At 38.1% G+C, this 14,124-nt stretch overlaps 1 protein-coding gene across 1 annotated transcript in view; it reads right to left on the bottom strand.

Moving 5' to 3' along the window:
* Nucleotides 1-14,124, bottom strand: part of epha6 (eph receptor A6) — a 194,331-nt gene that overhangs the window by 90,625 nt on the left and 89,582 nt on the right. Inside the window, exons 4-5 of the mRNA XM_008403535.2 lie at nucleotides 10,299-10,454; nucleotides 4,751-5,086 (exon numbers count right to left, since the gene is read on the bottom strand). Of these exons, the coding sequence (XP_008401757.1) occupies nucleotides 4,751-5,086; nucleotides 10,299-10,454 (492 nt within the window). The remainder of the gene's footprint in view (nucleotides 1-4,750; nucleotides 5,087-10,298; nucleotides 10,455-14,124) is intronic.

Raw genomic sequence — 14,124 nt, 5'->3', positions numbered from 1 at the left:
GGTCCAGTGAAGTAGACCACTTCAAAGTTATCGCCAATACAACTCTGCAAGTTCATGTAACTGTATAGAACAGCTAAAACTGTTTGATTTCATCCCCTTTCCCAAAACGTCTACATGGTACATCAATGAATAAATGTAGAAATTTCAATATAGAGTCTATGACTTATTCTTGGTAAATGGTTTCAGGTTTTTTAGAACTTTTCTCGCAACTATTTGTGTTATCAAATATTAAACTTTTTTTTGAGGTCTGAACCAATGTAGGGGGGAGCAGCATAAAAAACCAGAGTTGAAGAGACACAATTTAAGCAATTTCAGTCTTTCATAAACATATTTAAAAGTTTGTATAAAAATACAGTTAACTACATAATCAAAAGTGTCACTTCTTTTCCTCAGTTATTTTATGCCCACAAAGTGATTTCTTTCAAACATATTTATTCTGCCAATAAGTTATTGATTCATGCATCTGTCTTCCATACTTTGTAAAAATGTTTCAGCTTGGATAAAGCCTGGATTGGACCCTGGTACAACTGTTTTCTCTAGGATTCATTTATTTGTTTAATCAAACGTAACGTTAGCAAACTAATCCTGGTTCTTACTCTCGCTTTGTTTTCTTTAGTCTTTTAATAACTCAATAATTTTCCCTTATTCTGCTTTTTAAATTTTGTTTTCTTTCACACTTCTCTTATTTTGCCATACTTTTTCTGTTTTCACATTTATAAAAGTACTTTTCCTTTTTAAATCTAATTTTCTCCTTCCTTTTAAACCATCATCTCGATTAAGTTTCCACATGTGCTACTTGTCCTCTTGTTGATTTTCTTTGTGCCTCTGTCACGAATCTTTTTTAGCAAAGTTCAGTAAAAATATTTTGACAACTTCTTCAGGGACATCAGACCAAATAAAGATGAGAATCCTTTCTGCTGACAATAAACGAGTAAAGTCAGAAACCGTGTCAACATTAAAAAAAACAAACATCTATTTTATTCTCAATTTCAAGAGATTTTTCTTCTCACTAAAAACCTCAGATGTTGTTTGTCATTGTGCATTATAATTCTTTGTCTTCTCAGTAAAGCAAATCACATCTTTACTGGAACAAATCACTGACCAAAAACGTCCATCTGCATTTTAATGACAGAGTTCAATTTATTTATAGTCAGAGTAAATTATTACAGCAGACTCCTGAAAACACTGAAATTCACATGGCTGTCTGCTTTCTGCTGATGGCAACACTATGCTAATGGTGTATATGAATTTTATGTGCACTTTTCCAAACAAGCCCATCACAGAGCAGTTTAGGTGGATGTGTCGAGGCGGGAGAAAGAGTTCTGTTTGTGCCGAAGCATGCATGCATATCACTGCTGCATGCAAATGTTGCTTTTCGTCAGATGGTTTGCATGGTTATCTTTGACTGGGATGAATATGCTGACCTTAGGCACACTTTAGCTCATTTCAACCTTTTCAAAAGCAACTGGAGCTTTCAGACTGCTGACACTGACGCAAATTGGCATTTCTCAACAAGCCACAGTGCCAGGAAGATGGAAAGGATGCATCAGAGTTTAGGATCCATTTAGTAAGTGAATTTATGTTTGGTACAAACAGTACCTTGAAACAGTATTTATATACATTGAACTTTTTCCAGTTTTGTGATGTTACAACCACAACTGCAAAAAAGAACTTTCTGACCTAAACTACCATGCTGGGTAAGGCGAGTATTAATCAGAGGAGCAACGACGTGGCCCATTGTCGCTCTGAAGGAACTACAGAGATTCACTGAAGGGAAATCTGTCAGGACGACCATTAGTTGCAGGCACTGCAAATATGGCTTTTATGGAAGCGTGGAAAGAACAAAGTCATTGGTTCCATAAAACCAAAAGTCCAATTTGCAGATTGCGAAACTGGAAGGCCCAATAACAATCTTTTTCAAGCCAGACAAAAATCTGATTTGTGCCACATCCATATATGGTATCAAATCAGATACATATGCAATTACTCTCAAAGCTTTTGCATTCTGAACGGTCATGTCGCTTTTCATCCAACTTTCACCTCATCGAGGTGAGACATGCGTCATTATTCTCTATTTTGCCATACAGAAAAAGTATGGCAAAATAAGAGAAGTGTGAAAGAAATTTAAAAAGCAAAATAAGGGACTAAAGAAGATGCGGTAAATCCAGATGTAAACAATGGCTGAACATTATAATTCTGAGAATATGAAAGAAGGCTATTTTAGTGAAGCAAACCACTTCACTATCCCACCTCTCCTGGTCCAACAACACATCCAAACAGACTCCCCCTCCACAAGTCACAGTCAATGCTCCTCAAAAGACCATTGCTAATAGTTGTGCTTTTGTTTTTTTTGCTTCCTTCGTCTTATTATGATCTTGTGGCAATACCATCAGCTCCCATTGCTGAATAACTTCATAAATCAATACATAGACGTTTAGATTCATAATTACTTCTGTAAACACACTTCAATTCTGCACGTGCGGGTCGCTTTGAAGTTGTAAACCATTCACACTGAGAACTGATTGAAGTAGCATCTGCAAGTAACATGAATGACAGGCAAAAAGAATCATATTTCAGCAAATAAAAAATGAAAAAAATCCGAATTGAGCATCAAGAGCTGCTGCGTGAATGTAGCCAAACTGGGTGGCTGGTTATTAATTTTAAAGAATCATAGGATAAATGAAGTCTACACAAAACGTCTGACTTTTAATTAAGAAAACAGTGTTTTTTTTTCCTTACAAATATCTGCAACTTTGCGTTTGTCTATCACCTAAAACCCTGTTAAAATTCATTAAAGTTTTTAATTCTAACCTGACAGAATATTGAAAAGTGTATTTATGCTAACCCCTTTGTAATCATGAGCTTAGATTAGAAGACAAAATGTAGATAATAAAAAAAAAAAACACCATCATTTCACTCCCATCCTCAAGCACAAGAATTGTGCTGTAAAATATACACTTTAAAATATTTACGCAGCATCTTTATACATTCATCAGCAGACAGGCTGGTAAGAACATTGTTCAGTTACACCCAACACAAACAGCTGTGTGATCAATACCCCTTTAATGATCCTCATTAAATTTAACAGCACTGATCAAATTCTGCTTTCTGAAAACGTAACCGTGTTAAAAGTACAGCATTAGGCTGTTTATCACTAACAGCGAGCCATAAATCTGCCTCCTCCCCTGAGGACCCTAAATAGCAGCAGCTGGCTATATTAGTGTTCAAATGCGTCTTGTCTACAGCTAAGGGACCAGCTTTGACTATGTTCTAAACAAGGCATGTTAATCAAATAAAAAAGTCTGTGTGTAACGCAGAGTCGCATGTACTATCTAGAGCTGTCCTTTGAGACACAGAATAATGCAGTTAATGTGCTATGGCTGTATGAGAAAATGTATTTCTCCCAGATGCTCTCAGCAGTAGAAACATGGAGGTTATGCGGATAGGAGAGAACAAAGAAGAAAGGCAAAACAAGCACGTCTGGAAAGAGAACGAGGACAAACGAAGGCAAGCGAGAAGTTCCAGGTTAATATAGGGAGGTGGACAAAAACTGTTTGAAAATGACAGCTAATAAGTATGCAATAAACCAAACACAGGCCTACAAGAAATGGTGATTTGGACTATAAAAATGTAGTCCAAAACAGCAGAAATATCTCTTTCATATTTTGCAGCAAATCTATTGCTTTTTAAGCAAAACAAACGTGAAGAAATGCAGGTCGTTTTGTGTCAAAAACTTATTTTTTTCTTAAATACCCAACTAATTGTGCAAATTTCCCTCGAAATGCAAAGTAGCATCTGTATCCCAAGAAATTGCAAGTTATTGCAAGAAAGTACACACAAAATATCTCAGTGCACTGAGATATTTTGTGCACTTTCGAAGGGCACAAAATATCTTGTAGACTTTTTATAAACTCCTCAGATACATTTAAAAAGATGACGTACATTTTTCAGTCATTTGCATGAAGTGAGAATGCAAAAGTTGTGAACATTGTTCCGATTGCCATCTACAGAAATCTGAATTCCTTTTCCGAGTTCAAGTATTGACATTTCACTCTCAGACTGAAGCAAAATTGTATTTCATTACCTTTGCCACCATCTCTCCCAATTTTTTTTCTCTGGTTAAGCCCGTCTGCAGATATCGAAGACCCAGACACATTTCTTTCATATGCTGTCCTTGAACAATCCCTCCTCAGATGGATATCATCTCAAAGCATGGCTTCTACGATGCAAGTGATTAAATTCAGATACAAACTGACAGGAATGTGTTGGTTTGCAATGGGTGTCTGTCAAGTTGACTATTTCAGGTGTGGGACTGTACTGTTTACAAATGGTCACATACGCTGTTCTAGAAGATATTTAAAAAGTTCATTAGATTCTCAATGTAAGAAAAATAGAGGTTGAGACAATCGGAAACCGTCCTGTCACTTATTTTTAGGATCGGGAAACACTAATGAGGTGATAACTAGTTTGCAGTTTAAGAAACATTAGATGTTTTCAGAATCTATCCCAGCTTTTAGAGCAAATCAGCTCAGGCAGCTAAATATACCGATAAAGCTAAACGAAGAAGTTATAAAGCAGTCGTGTTCAGCCTCCAGCCATTGAAAGCAATCTCACTCAGCTCTTATTTATGCTTATTTCAATACGATGCAGCAAGGCAGTGAAAGGATGGTTACTAAGAGAGGAGTGAAGGCAGTAGAAAAGATCCAAGATGCTGCGTTGGTGTAAACAACTGCAACTTTCATATACTCACCCCCCTGGTCAGTGCTGACGGTGATGATGGCCACCTGCCGGGGGAAGGTGCTCATCTCTGACACGCCGTTTAGTGACTCAATCTCAAAGGTGTAGTTGGCGTGCGATGAGAAGTCTGTGACGGTTACAGTGGCATTGGTCAGGCCCAAAGGCCTCGGCAGGAAGCGAAGCTCGTCCTCACAGAGCTGGCACTGGTTGGGTCCGGGGCCACAGCGTTTGCACTGGACGTTGTACGTGAGATCCCGGCGACCCCCAGTGTCGCTGGGAGGCGACCACTCCAGCATCAGGCAGGTGTCATTCATGTTAAACATCGGGTTGCGAGGAGGAGATGGAGGGCCTGTCAATAAAAACAGAAGGAAATCACTGATGAATAACAAACATCAGTTCAGGTCTGAACCAAGCCTTTACTGCTCACATGCTGTTACAGTTTGTGGTTTAAACATAAAGACAGATAACGGATACCTTCTCAAATATTTCACATAAGATTTCTGTAATTTCGTGCCGTGTTCTTAGACGACTTTATTCTCTGTAAACTTATATTCTTTGAACTTTCCACTGTTACACAGTTTTAAATTAAAACAGAAGAGTCTGCTATTTTACGTTGCCAGAACTCTCTGCAGCAACAATTTTACACTGGATAATTTCCTAAAAGCATAATTGTTGAAATGTTTGCATAACGTCACAACTCATGCAGCGTTTACCTTATCTGCCTTACTCCATACCTCTCTGGAGTATGGAAGAATTTGATTTGTTTCATTGCATTACTGGAAAAAAAAAACTTGCTCTAAGATGAAATAGTGAATGTAGCCAAGTTTTATGTTCTGTATAATCTACTCTAAACTTCTTTGGAGTTATTTACAAACCCCTTCATCTCTATCCTACCGTCGGCGCCTCGTAGACACTCTTATGCTTTTATACGCTCTCAAGAGATTTTATTATTTAGTAAAGAACCTCACATCATTGTGTTTTCTTGCAGGGTATAAGAGTATACTAAGAAAAATGTTTACCTTCCTTTGAGTGGAAATCGTCTGTATATTTTTAAAGCAGCCTTTAATCAAAAATGCTTTATGCTATCTGAATATTTTTGAAATATAATGCAAGAGTGAACGTATGGAAAAGATTAAACAAAAAGTGTTAATATTATTTCATGTCTGACTGTGTTAACTTTGGTTCTTTTTACCACCTAAAATGGGAATGAGCCGTATTTTTGTGGATGTTTAGTGACAAACTGGCTGAAGATCGCATGAGAAAATTGATTGTTTTTACTGGAGGAGTTGCTGTTTTTTTCAAAATCAGAAGAAAACTCCAACATTCTGCCATAAAAATGAAACAATGTGTCAACACAGCGGTTCAAAAGCAATAAACAAGCAAACCACTGATTTATTTTACCAAGTGATATTTAAACAGCTCTAAACTGCTAGTCTGCAGCTTTTCTTTATAGGAAGCTTTTATCTAATAAGCAAAGAGGAATTGGAGATTTTAGTTTTTTCTTTACCTGAAATGTTTGAGCTGTCTGATAACATTTGCAGATTTGTCAATGTATACATCTGCAAAGTGAAGCTGCACATCTGCAGCTGTTCTGTCTGTAGACTCTGCATTTTCCCTCCTGACGGGTGACTCGGCACTGACTCAACAAAAGAGATCTGAACTCATTGCCGTTTTAAAATTACCAGCGGAGTATTGCTTTCAACAAGCAATTGGTAATTGTTGGTAGTTACTACGACTCAGTCGAAACAGCTACTCTGCTGTTTGTCTGCACTCTTGAGCAGGACTCTCTCTTAAACACCAATGTTTGGCTGGTTATGGCTGGTCAAAGCAATTCAGACTTCAACAACAACTGCAGCACCATCTGCGGCACAAGCAATAGATGCAGCACCTTTGACAATAAGGATCCTCCCAGAAGTGCACAAGCTTTTAAAGCTTTTCTATGCCACTCGCATATCAACAGCCAGTGCTGAGAGGACTTTCTGACCTTTCTGTTGACCACAACATGGTCCTGAGGTCACCAATGAGCCATTAGTGCTGTGTGTGTGTTATGATGTGTGTACACAGACATGGTGACAGTGGATGTTGGGGGATTTCTCTCAACAAGCGTGACGGGTGAGTTGTGAGAGTTTTTCGTGTCTTAATTATGGGTGTGTTTGCAGTTTAAAGGACAAAACAAAAGAATGTATAAAAGACGTAACACCTTTTGCTTAATCTGCAAGATGTTACAAGAAAGTATTACAAATTGGACGCAAAATGTCACAAAACTAACAAAAAATCTCTGCACAGAATGCAGAGGGGCTGGAAATGAAAGGTCCATCCATCCATCAACCCATTCATCCGTCTGTCCATCCTTCCATCCTCGACAGGTTGAGAGCTTACAGGGCAACACAAAGACATAAGTAGAAGAAAGGCCTCTGTTGGCTTTCACACCCAGGTTTTTCTCACTGAAAATGTATAATCTTTCAATCTGAGATCCAACAAAGGTTGGAAACCAAAGCTCAAACTTACCTAAATAACAAAACACCATGTAAACATCTCTCTGAAGAAGCCGACTAAAACCCAACGCCGTATTCACGAGTTCCACAACATTCCACATTCTTCCCAGTTCTTTCAAGTGCAGTAAAGAGTCCAAGTTATTTTACAGTACCTCCCTCACAATCGCCTTTGTTGTGGTGTTTCTTTGTGCTCCCTGGATGTAAGTGTTTGTGTGTCAGGGCAAGCATTGTGCTCTAGCAGGCAGCCAGCTGTCAACAGGGTGGAGTTAAAAGGCCTAAGGGATTTGAACACTCCCGTCCTGCCAAGCTCACTGTCTGCCAGGACAATGGGATGTTTCCCTCTCCTTCACATCCCTCCCTAATGTTCTCTCTCCACCATTGCTAAAAATCTCAGCAGACAGGAGAGCTCCTCCTACCGATCCGCCACTCCTGTCAGTGCGTCCATTCTCTCTCTTTATCTCTCCGTTCCTCCCTCGGCCATTATCTCACCTGCTCTATTCTCTCCATCAGGGAGAATCCACCCACCTACCCTCCTGCAGAGCAATCCCACTGCCATCAATCAGCCCCTATTCTCCTCTGAGGGGAAGATTGGTATCAGCGCCCTCCTTCCTTCCCCTCTTCACACTGTCTACTCCATCCAGTCCTTACGCATTTCCCCCGCCTTTATCTTTCCTCTTGTGACATCTTCGCTTTCTTCCTCCCTGCCTTTGTCTTCCTCTCACTCTTTAATCTACTTTTTCTTCTGTCTTTTGACTTTACAGTCAAGTAAATAGTTTATGAACTGACTTTTTAACCTCTAATTAAAATGCATTCTGCGAGTAAACAAGAGCTCACCGGTTGCAATAGTAGATATGCTACACAAGCGCAGTCTGAGCTCCGTTTAGTTTGTGTGGTTGTCAAAACCCCCAAAAGGCTTTTCAGACTCTCAGTGTTTGTACTTGGAGCAAAAAGTGGCCTTGAAGACTTGGGAGTTCGCCTGAGGAAGAATAGCTGTTGACAAGCCATAAACAAGATACTTAATTACAACCCTGCACACTAAGCTGGGTTCGAAGTTCTTTGAAGTGAGCATTGGGTTCACTTATTTAGATTGTTTTTATATGCTTTTCAGTCGGGGAAAAAATGTGCCTATTTTAGTTTAAAATGATGTAGATGCTGCATTAGACTCAACTCTGTGATAAATAGATATTTCTCTTCACTGACATTGAATCAAGAAAAACTTTTCTTTTTATAGGTCAGATCAGAATAGAAGAGAATATTTGCTAGATGCCAAATCAATGACCGGGATGATATTTTTCAAGAAAACCTTCATATTTTTCACAAAGTCAGATGTTTTAAAGTCTTTCTGATTCAAATTAATTCACAGCAAATTTTGTCTTTATGTGCTTTGTAAAAAAAAAAAACCATCAGGTTATTTTTTAAAAACATACATTCAGTTAAATCATATGGACAAATTTAAAAGTCAAACGCAGAGGACCAACACCGGCAGATGACACGACTCGTCATCACGGGCTGTGAAAACCAGACGTAAAGCAACATGGAGACTGCGCCTTTCCGCTCTTCCACCAAACTCTGGGACCACTTACCAAATTAGGTCCAAACTTTTCTTTCACCCGAAGAGAGGACTTTGAACTAGAGAGCAACAGTCCACTTCTTTTTAGCGCAGGAAGGACGGGTCATTATCTCTGGCTGAGGAATAGCCTGACATCAATAATGAGACGTTTGTAGGATTGGTCTGTGGGTACTGACTCCTGAAGCTTCTCCAAATCCATGAATGAATTTTACTGGTGTACTTTTTTCCCAGTTATATGACCACAATATTAAAATGCATTCTTAATTGGCGTTATGTAACATTTTAATTTTCTGAGACTTTGTGTTTTCATTACCTGCAAGCCATAATAATCACATTATTAAGAAAAAAATGAAACATTTCGGTAAAAAGTTTGCAACAGGAAGATCAACTTTTCAACAACTTTTAACACATGCCACTTTAAATTTACTGCCAATGTTACAAGAATGGTTGTGGACTGCAGGCAGTTATTGGTCTTAATGTTGCTAAAGTTTGGGATTAAACTAAAAGATTCTGTCTCTGGCTTCAAAGAATCTAATCTACTCTGAACTGGATAATTCTACATTGATCTCACAATCTTATCTTTCCATACTGTGAAATGTGTATGTTATTTGCATAAACTATTGCTGACAACTCATTTCATAAACCCAATATTATGCATTATCATGAATAGTCCCCTGAGCTGGACGCATCACTACCCACCTAGTGATTAGCATTTTTCTTGCTCACAGTGCAACTTACAGAGTACTGTAAACTAAAAGCATCTCCATAGTGTCGTTGCGTTGTCTTGCCATGAAAGACAAATGCGCTCTTCCACCCCGGAGAGCTCTCAGACGTGGCCTCCGTCTATCTCGGCGACAGCCAAATGGCTTTTTAATTAAAGGAGAATTAGTCCGGTTAAACTGTAATTTAATGCAAATATGAAGTCGTAATGACAGTCAGTGAATCATCGATGAAGACAAGGCAGCTGAACAAAAGCCATGTAATTCATCCAGAGACTCTCTAATGTTCGGCTTCACACCAGATAAGTCCGAAAGACGAGGCTGGATTTATGGCCCGGGCAAATTCAGGCGAAATCCACAAGCTCCTAAGACAAAGTAATAAACCTTTCCAGAATGTCAGACACACAGAAAGATTGAAATACTTAGAATGAGTTTACACTGGAATAATTAAAGCTTAATCAGTCAAAAATACATAATGACATTTTCTATCTCTGACAGTGCTGCAGATTCCTAATTCTACTTTGTAAATCTTCTGGGATGATTCCCCTCATCATTTCCCTTGCTGTAAACCAATCAAAGATTACCTAAGGTGCTTATCTTACCGAGATAAGCAGTAAGGAAATCCTTATAGGCAAATTGTCAGGCTTCCTTTTTAGGGAATAGAAATGTCCTTTAATGCACCACAGAGGGAAAAATTCAGGCGTAACGGCAGCATCAGATATATAAGTTCACACAAAAAGTTCTAAAAAATACATAGAGAAAATAAGCCAGGCTTACGTGTGCATGCCATCGTTGATGGATCTTTCTCAGCTCTGAAGAAGCCTTTTTCGCAGCGGCAGATGGAGGCTCCTTCTCCATAGCTGAAACTGTGTGGAGGACACTTTGAACACTTGATGTTTCCTGCATACGCCTTGTAGAACCCAGGATGGCATGCTGCGCAGAACAAAGAGACAACAGGATGCGATGTGAGTCTGTGGGTACACCATGTCACGGATGTTTAGTAAAGAGGCCGAGCACAACCAGAGGACCTGGTGAAAGTATCCACACCAATAGAAATGTCTCGTTTTGTCAGGTTATAAACACAAACAAGCGACACAAGGCAGGAGACATTTGTGAAGTTGTATAGAGTAGCATACAATGTTTTCTAATGTCTTTATGCATGACAACCTGGAACATTTAGTATGCATTTGTATTCAGCCCCCTTCACCAGTGCAACCAATTGCTTCCATAAGAGACATAATTAGAGGCCACCTGTGTTTAATTAAGTCTAAGTATAAATACAGCTGGCTCTAATGGAAGCTTTGCAAGAAGAAAGCTCATGTTAAAACAAAGTTTCTACAATTCTTGTAGGGCTCACAGCAAACATGCAGAAGAACTACCTCTGGTCAGATGAGACTGAAGCTAAACCTTTTGCTAAAATTTATGTACATCAACCTGAACAAACCATCTCTGCAATTTAAAATTTAAAGATGCCTTTGGGATGCTTTTAATCTGCAGGAGACGATGGAAGATAGTTTTAACTAAGCACAAAACAATGCTGGAATAATAGCAAGTATGGAGTTAATTTGTATTTAGAAACCTTTCTTCTGACTCCCTTGAATAAAATTCAGTGCAACTAATTGCTTTCAGAATTTGCAGCCTACTTTTCGAGGGGATCGTTTCTTGGCACTTAAACCTCATGTGGGGGAGTATAGGAAGATACAAAGGGACACGCTTCCACGTCTGCAACTTTCAGAGTATTTACAGAGAGGTGAAAGGATTCGTTTCCTGATTTGGATTCCATTTTGTTTTCACGCTCATTAAAAAGGGAAAGAAGTGTTAACCCCATTGATAATAACTGTCAAAGTTTTCTTTGCCCAATTTATATTTACTGTTGGCATGTAATTCTCAGTGAATAATCGGATCCCTGGAAAATGTCGTAACAAAGAACCTCTGAGTTCACCAACAGCGAGCTTCAAGAAACCTGGCCACAGGTTGTAATGTGTATGTGCACATTAATTATGATACTCTGTACAGTAGCTCATGATGAGCTGTATCCAATTTGTGTAATTGAATCCTCAAACCAAACCACACAAAAAGAACATACAAAAGAGAAAAAAAATGGCACTAAAACAGAACCTCCAAGCTACTCATCTATAGTACACAGCAGGTACTTCCAAAAAACTAACTACCACAAACATATACATTGGACAAGATTAAATTGACCTAGCACAGGTTTATTGATTTTATAAATAAAAAAAAAAAAAACAGTCTCACTGTGAGACATGGCGGTGGCAGCATGATGTTTGGGGAATGTTTTGTTTCAGCAAACTGAATGACCTTAGGATATTTTGATAAATAATTGGCAATAATTGCAGTATATAGATTTGTAGGTGTGATAGAAACATGCCACAAGAGTTTAAAATGTAATTTAATAAAAATGTCATTCTAGAAATTATTGACATGGTGTCTAATTTTCAGTTTTTGGTTTTTGGTAGCAAGCAAGGTTTTGGTAGCACTTGCTTATGATGAGCACGAAATAGAAGAAACGAGAAACATATTTTGTTTTTGGTAATTTAAGAACTATCATAAAAAAAATATCTTTTGCTGTGACTCTTAATTCATATTTACATGACATGCAGTGGTAGTTTTCTATGTCACTTTTCCTTTTGCATCCCAAAAATAGTTAGTCGCGTTCCTCTGACAATAACACATTCTTTAATATTTTTTCTCCCTCCTACATGGTTTGTAACACAGTTTAAATGGTGTTTTGAGACTTACGTTGAGGAACGGCTTTTATTTTGGTCTCCATCACATCAAAACCAAACCACATGCATGTGGAGTGGATAACAGTTTCTATAAACAAATTATTACACCAGATTTGTTAATATCTCCAAAGTTGCCATTGCCCTGTTGGTTGCTTCTCTGATTAATGCTTTTTGCCCATCATTTTAGTTGAGGTGGAAAGGCATGAGCTCCCTAGTTTATTTAAAGCTTGGGACATTTTTAATGACAGATTCCTGATTTTAAATGTCTCTACAACTTTTATGTCCGACCTGTGCATTGATGGGTTTTTTCCACAAACACAAAATGTCTTTCTTCTGTTAACTGTAGAAAACAATGAAAAAAGTTTACACTGTTCAGTTATTTTTTTTTCTCAATTTTACCATAGCTGGGTTTCAAGCCTCCTTTGTTCCTGAGTAGAATAAATGGGGAACAAAGAAAATGTCAGGTAGATTAATATTTTAGCAAGTATAACAATGACCAAAAAAGATGAGAATGTGAATCAGATGAGAAAATAAGCTTACAAATGATTCCCAGATAAAAGTGTGTTTCAATCCAAATTCTTTCTTCCTCCTAAGCTTCCAACACACCTACAGTATCTTATTGTCTATGCTGGTGACATGTATTAGCAGAAATAAAGGCTATTTTTTGGAACATCAAGCCTCGTCACGTTTTTAAAGTACATGAGATCCTTTAGATGTGCCTCTGTTTTGTATAGTGCAAGTGTAGTTTAAAAGGTGTAGAATTCACAATGTTCTACTGCATCTCTTATTGAGTGATCAACTGACTGCTGAACATGGATATGCAAGGTTTTATGAATCCCCCAAGTGTTTAAATAGCATTTTTTCCTAAATCAGTAGGTCACACCGCTATCAGTTAAGTTGCTGTAAGCATTCTGCATGCCGAGTTGATTGAGACAGGAAGCTGCGAACTCCTGGAGTACTGCAACATGAGATTTACTTTTGAGGAAGAACATAGATAAACTCTGTAGCAGTGATTCACAAGTGGGATGTCCTGGAGGGCCCATGCCATGCTATTTTTTGACATATGGTAGCCTGACTTTATACAGTATCTGATGCACAGGAAGGCCACAGTGTGGCATTACTTACTAAAGCTAGTGCACCTTCATTTAACAATGAAATGCAAAGCAGATTCACAATAGCACAATGGGGGTGTAAGGAATGCCAGAGAAATGCTTGTAAAGCAATAAATTATTGTTCCTAACAGAAGCAATTGCTTAAACTATCATGTTTCTGTAAGGAGTTGTTTTAGTCCTTGCTACACATTTTTTTAAACCATCAAAATAAATGTATTCCTATTCAAAGATTGTCAAACGGAATTGCAACTGGAATTTTTTTCTTTTTATTTAATTCTTTGTAATCCAATAAAAAAAATAGTGTAGCTCTTTATTCAATAACATACTGGCATTTCTACTGGCACATTTAAGAAGATAGATAAACTGAAAAATGCTTACAAGAAGTTTTATAATATTACATTTCATTGTTCATTAAATGCTATTGTTTTTTTAAGTGACCAGCCTACAAAATACTTTTCTTCAAATGCTCCTTGTTCACATTCCTATTGCTGTTTTTTCACTAACAAGAATAATTGAATTTGGTAACACAAACGCCGCTGTTTGAAGGGAACCACCTTGAAGCAACAAGAGGCTTTGTGTTTCTCCACTGCTAACTGCAACAAATGGAGCGGTGAGGAGGGAAAGGAAGAGCCTGAAACCAAGGCTTGAACTGATCAAATAAGAGCAATTAGGACACAGTCAGAAAGGATAACACTGAAACAGACACACACACGTACAGGGGACAGGAGAAAGTAAGCTGCAGAT

Source organism: Poecilia reticulata, linkage group LG2, assembly GCF_000633615.1.
Source record: "Poecilia reticulata strain Guanapo linkage group LG2, Guppy_female_1.0+MT, whole genome shotgun sequence".
NCBI lineage: Eukaryota > Metazoa > Chordata > Actinopteri > Cyprinodontiformes > Poeciliidae > Poecilia > Poecilia reticulata.
The sequence above is the reverse complement of the archived record's forward strand: the minus strand, read 5'-3'. Positions and strand labels throughout refer to the sequence as shown.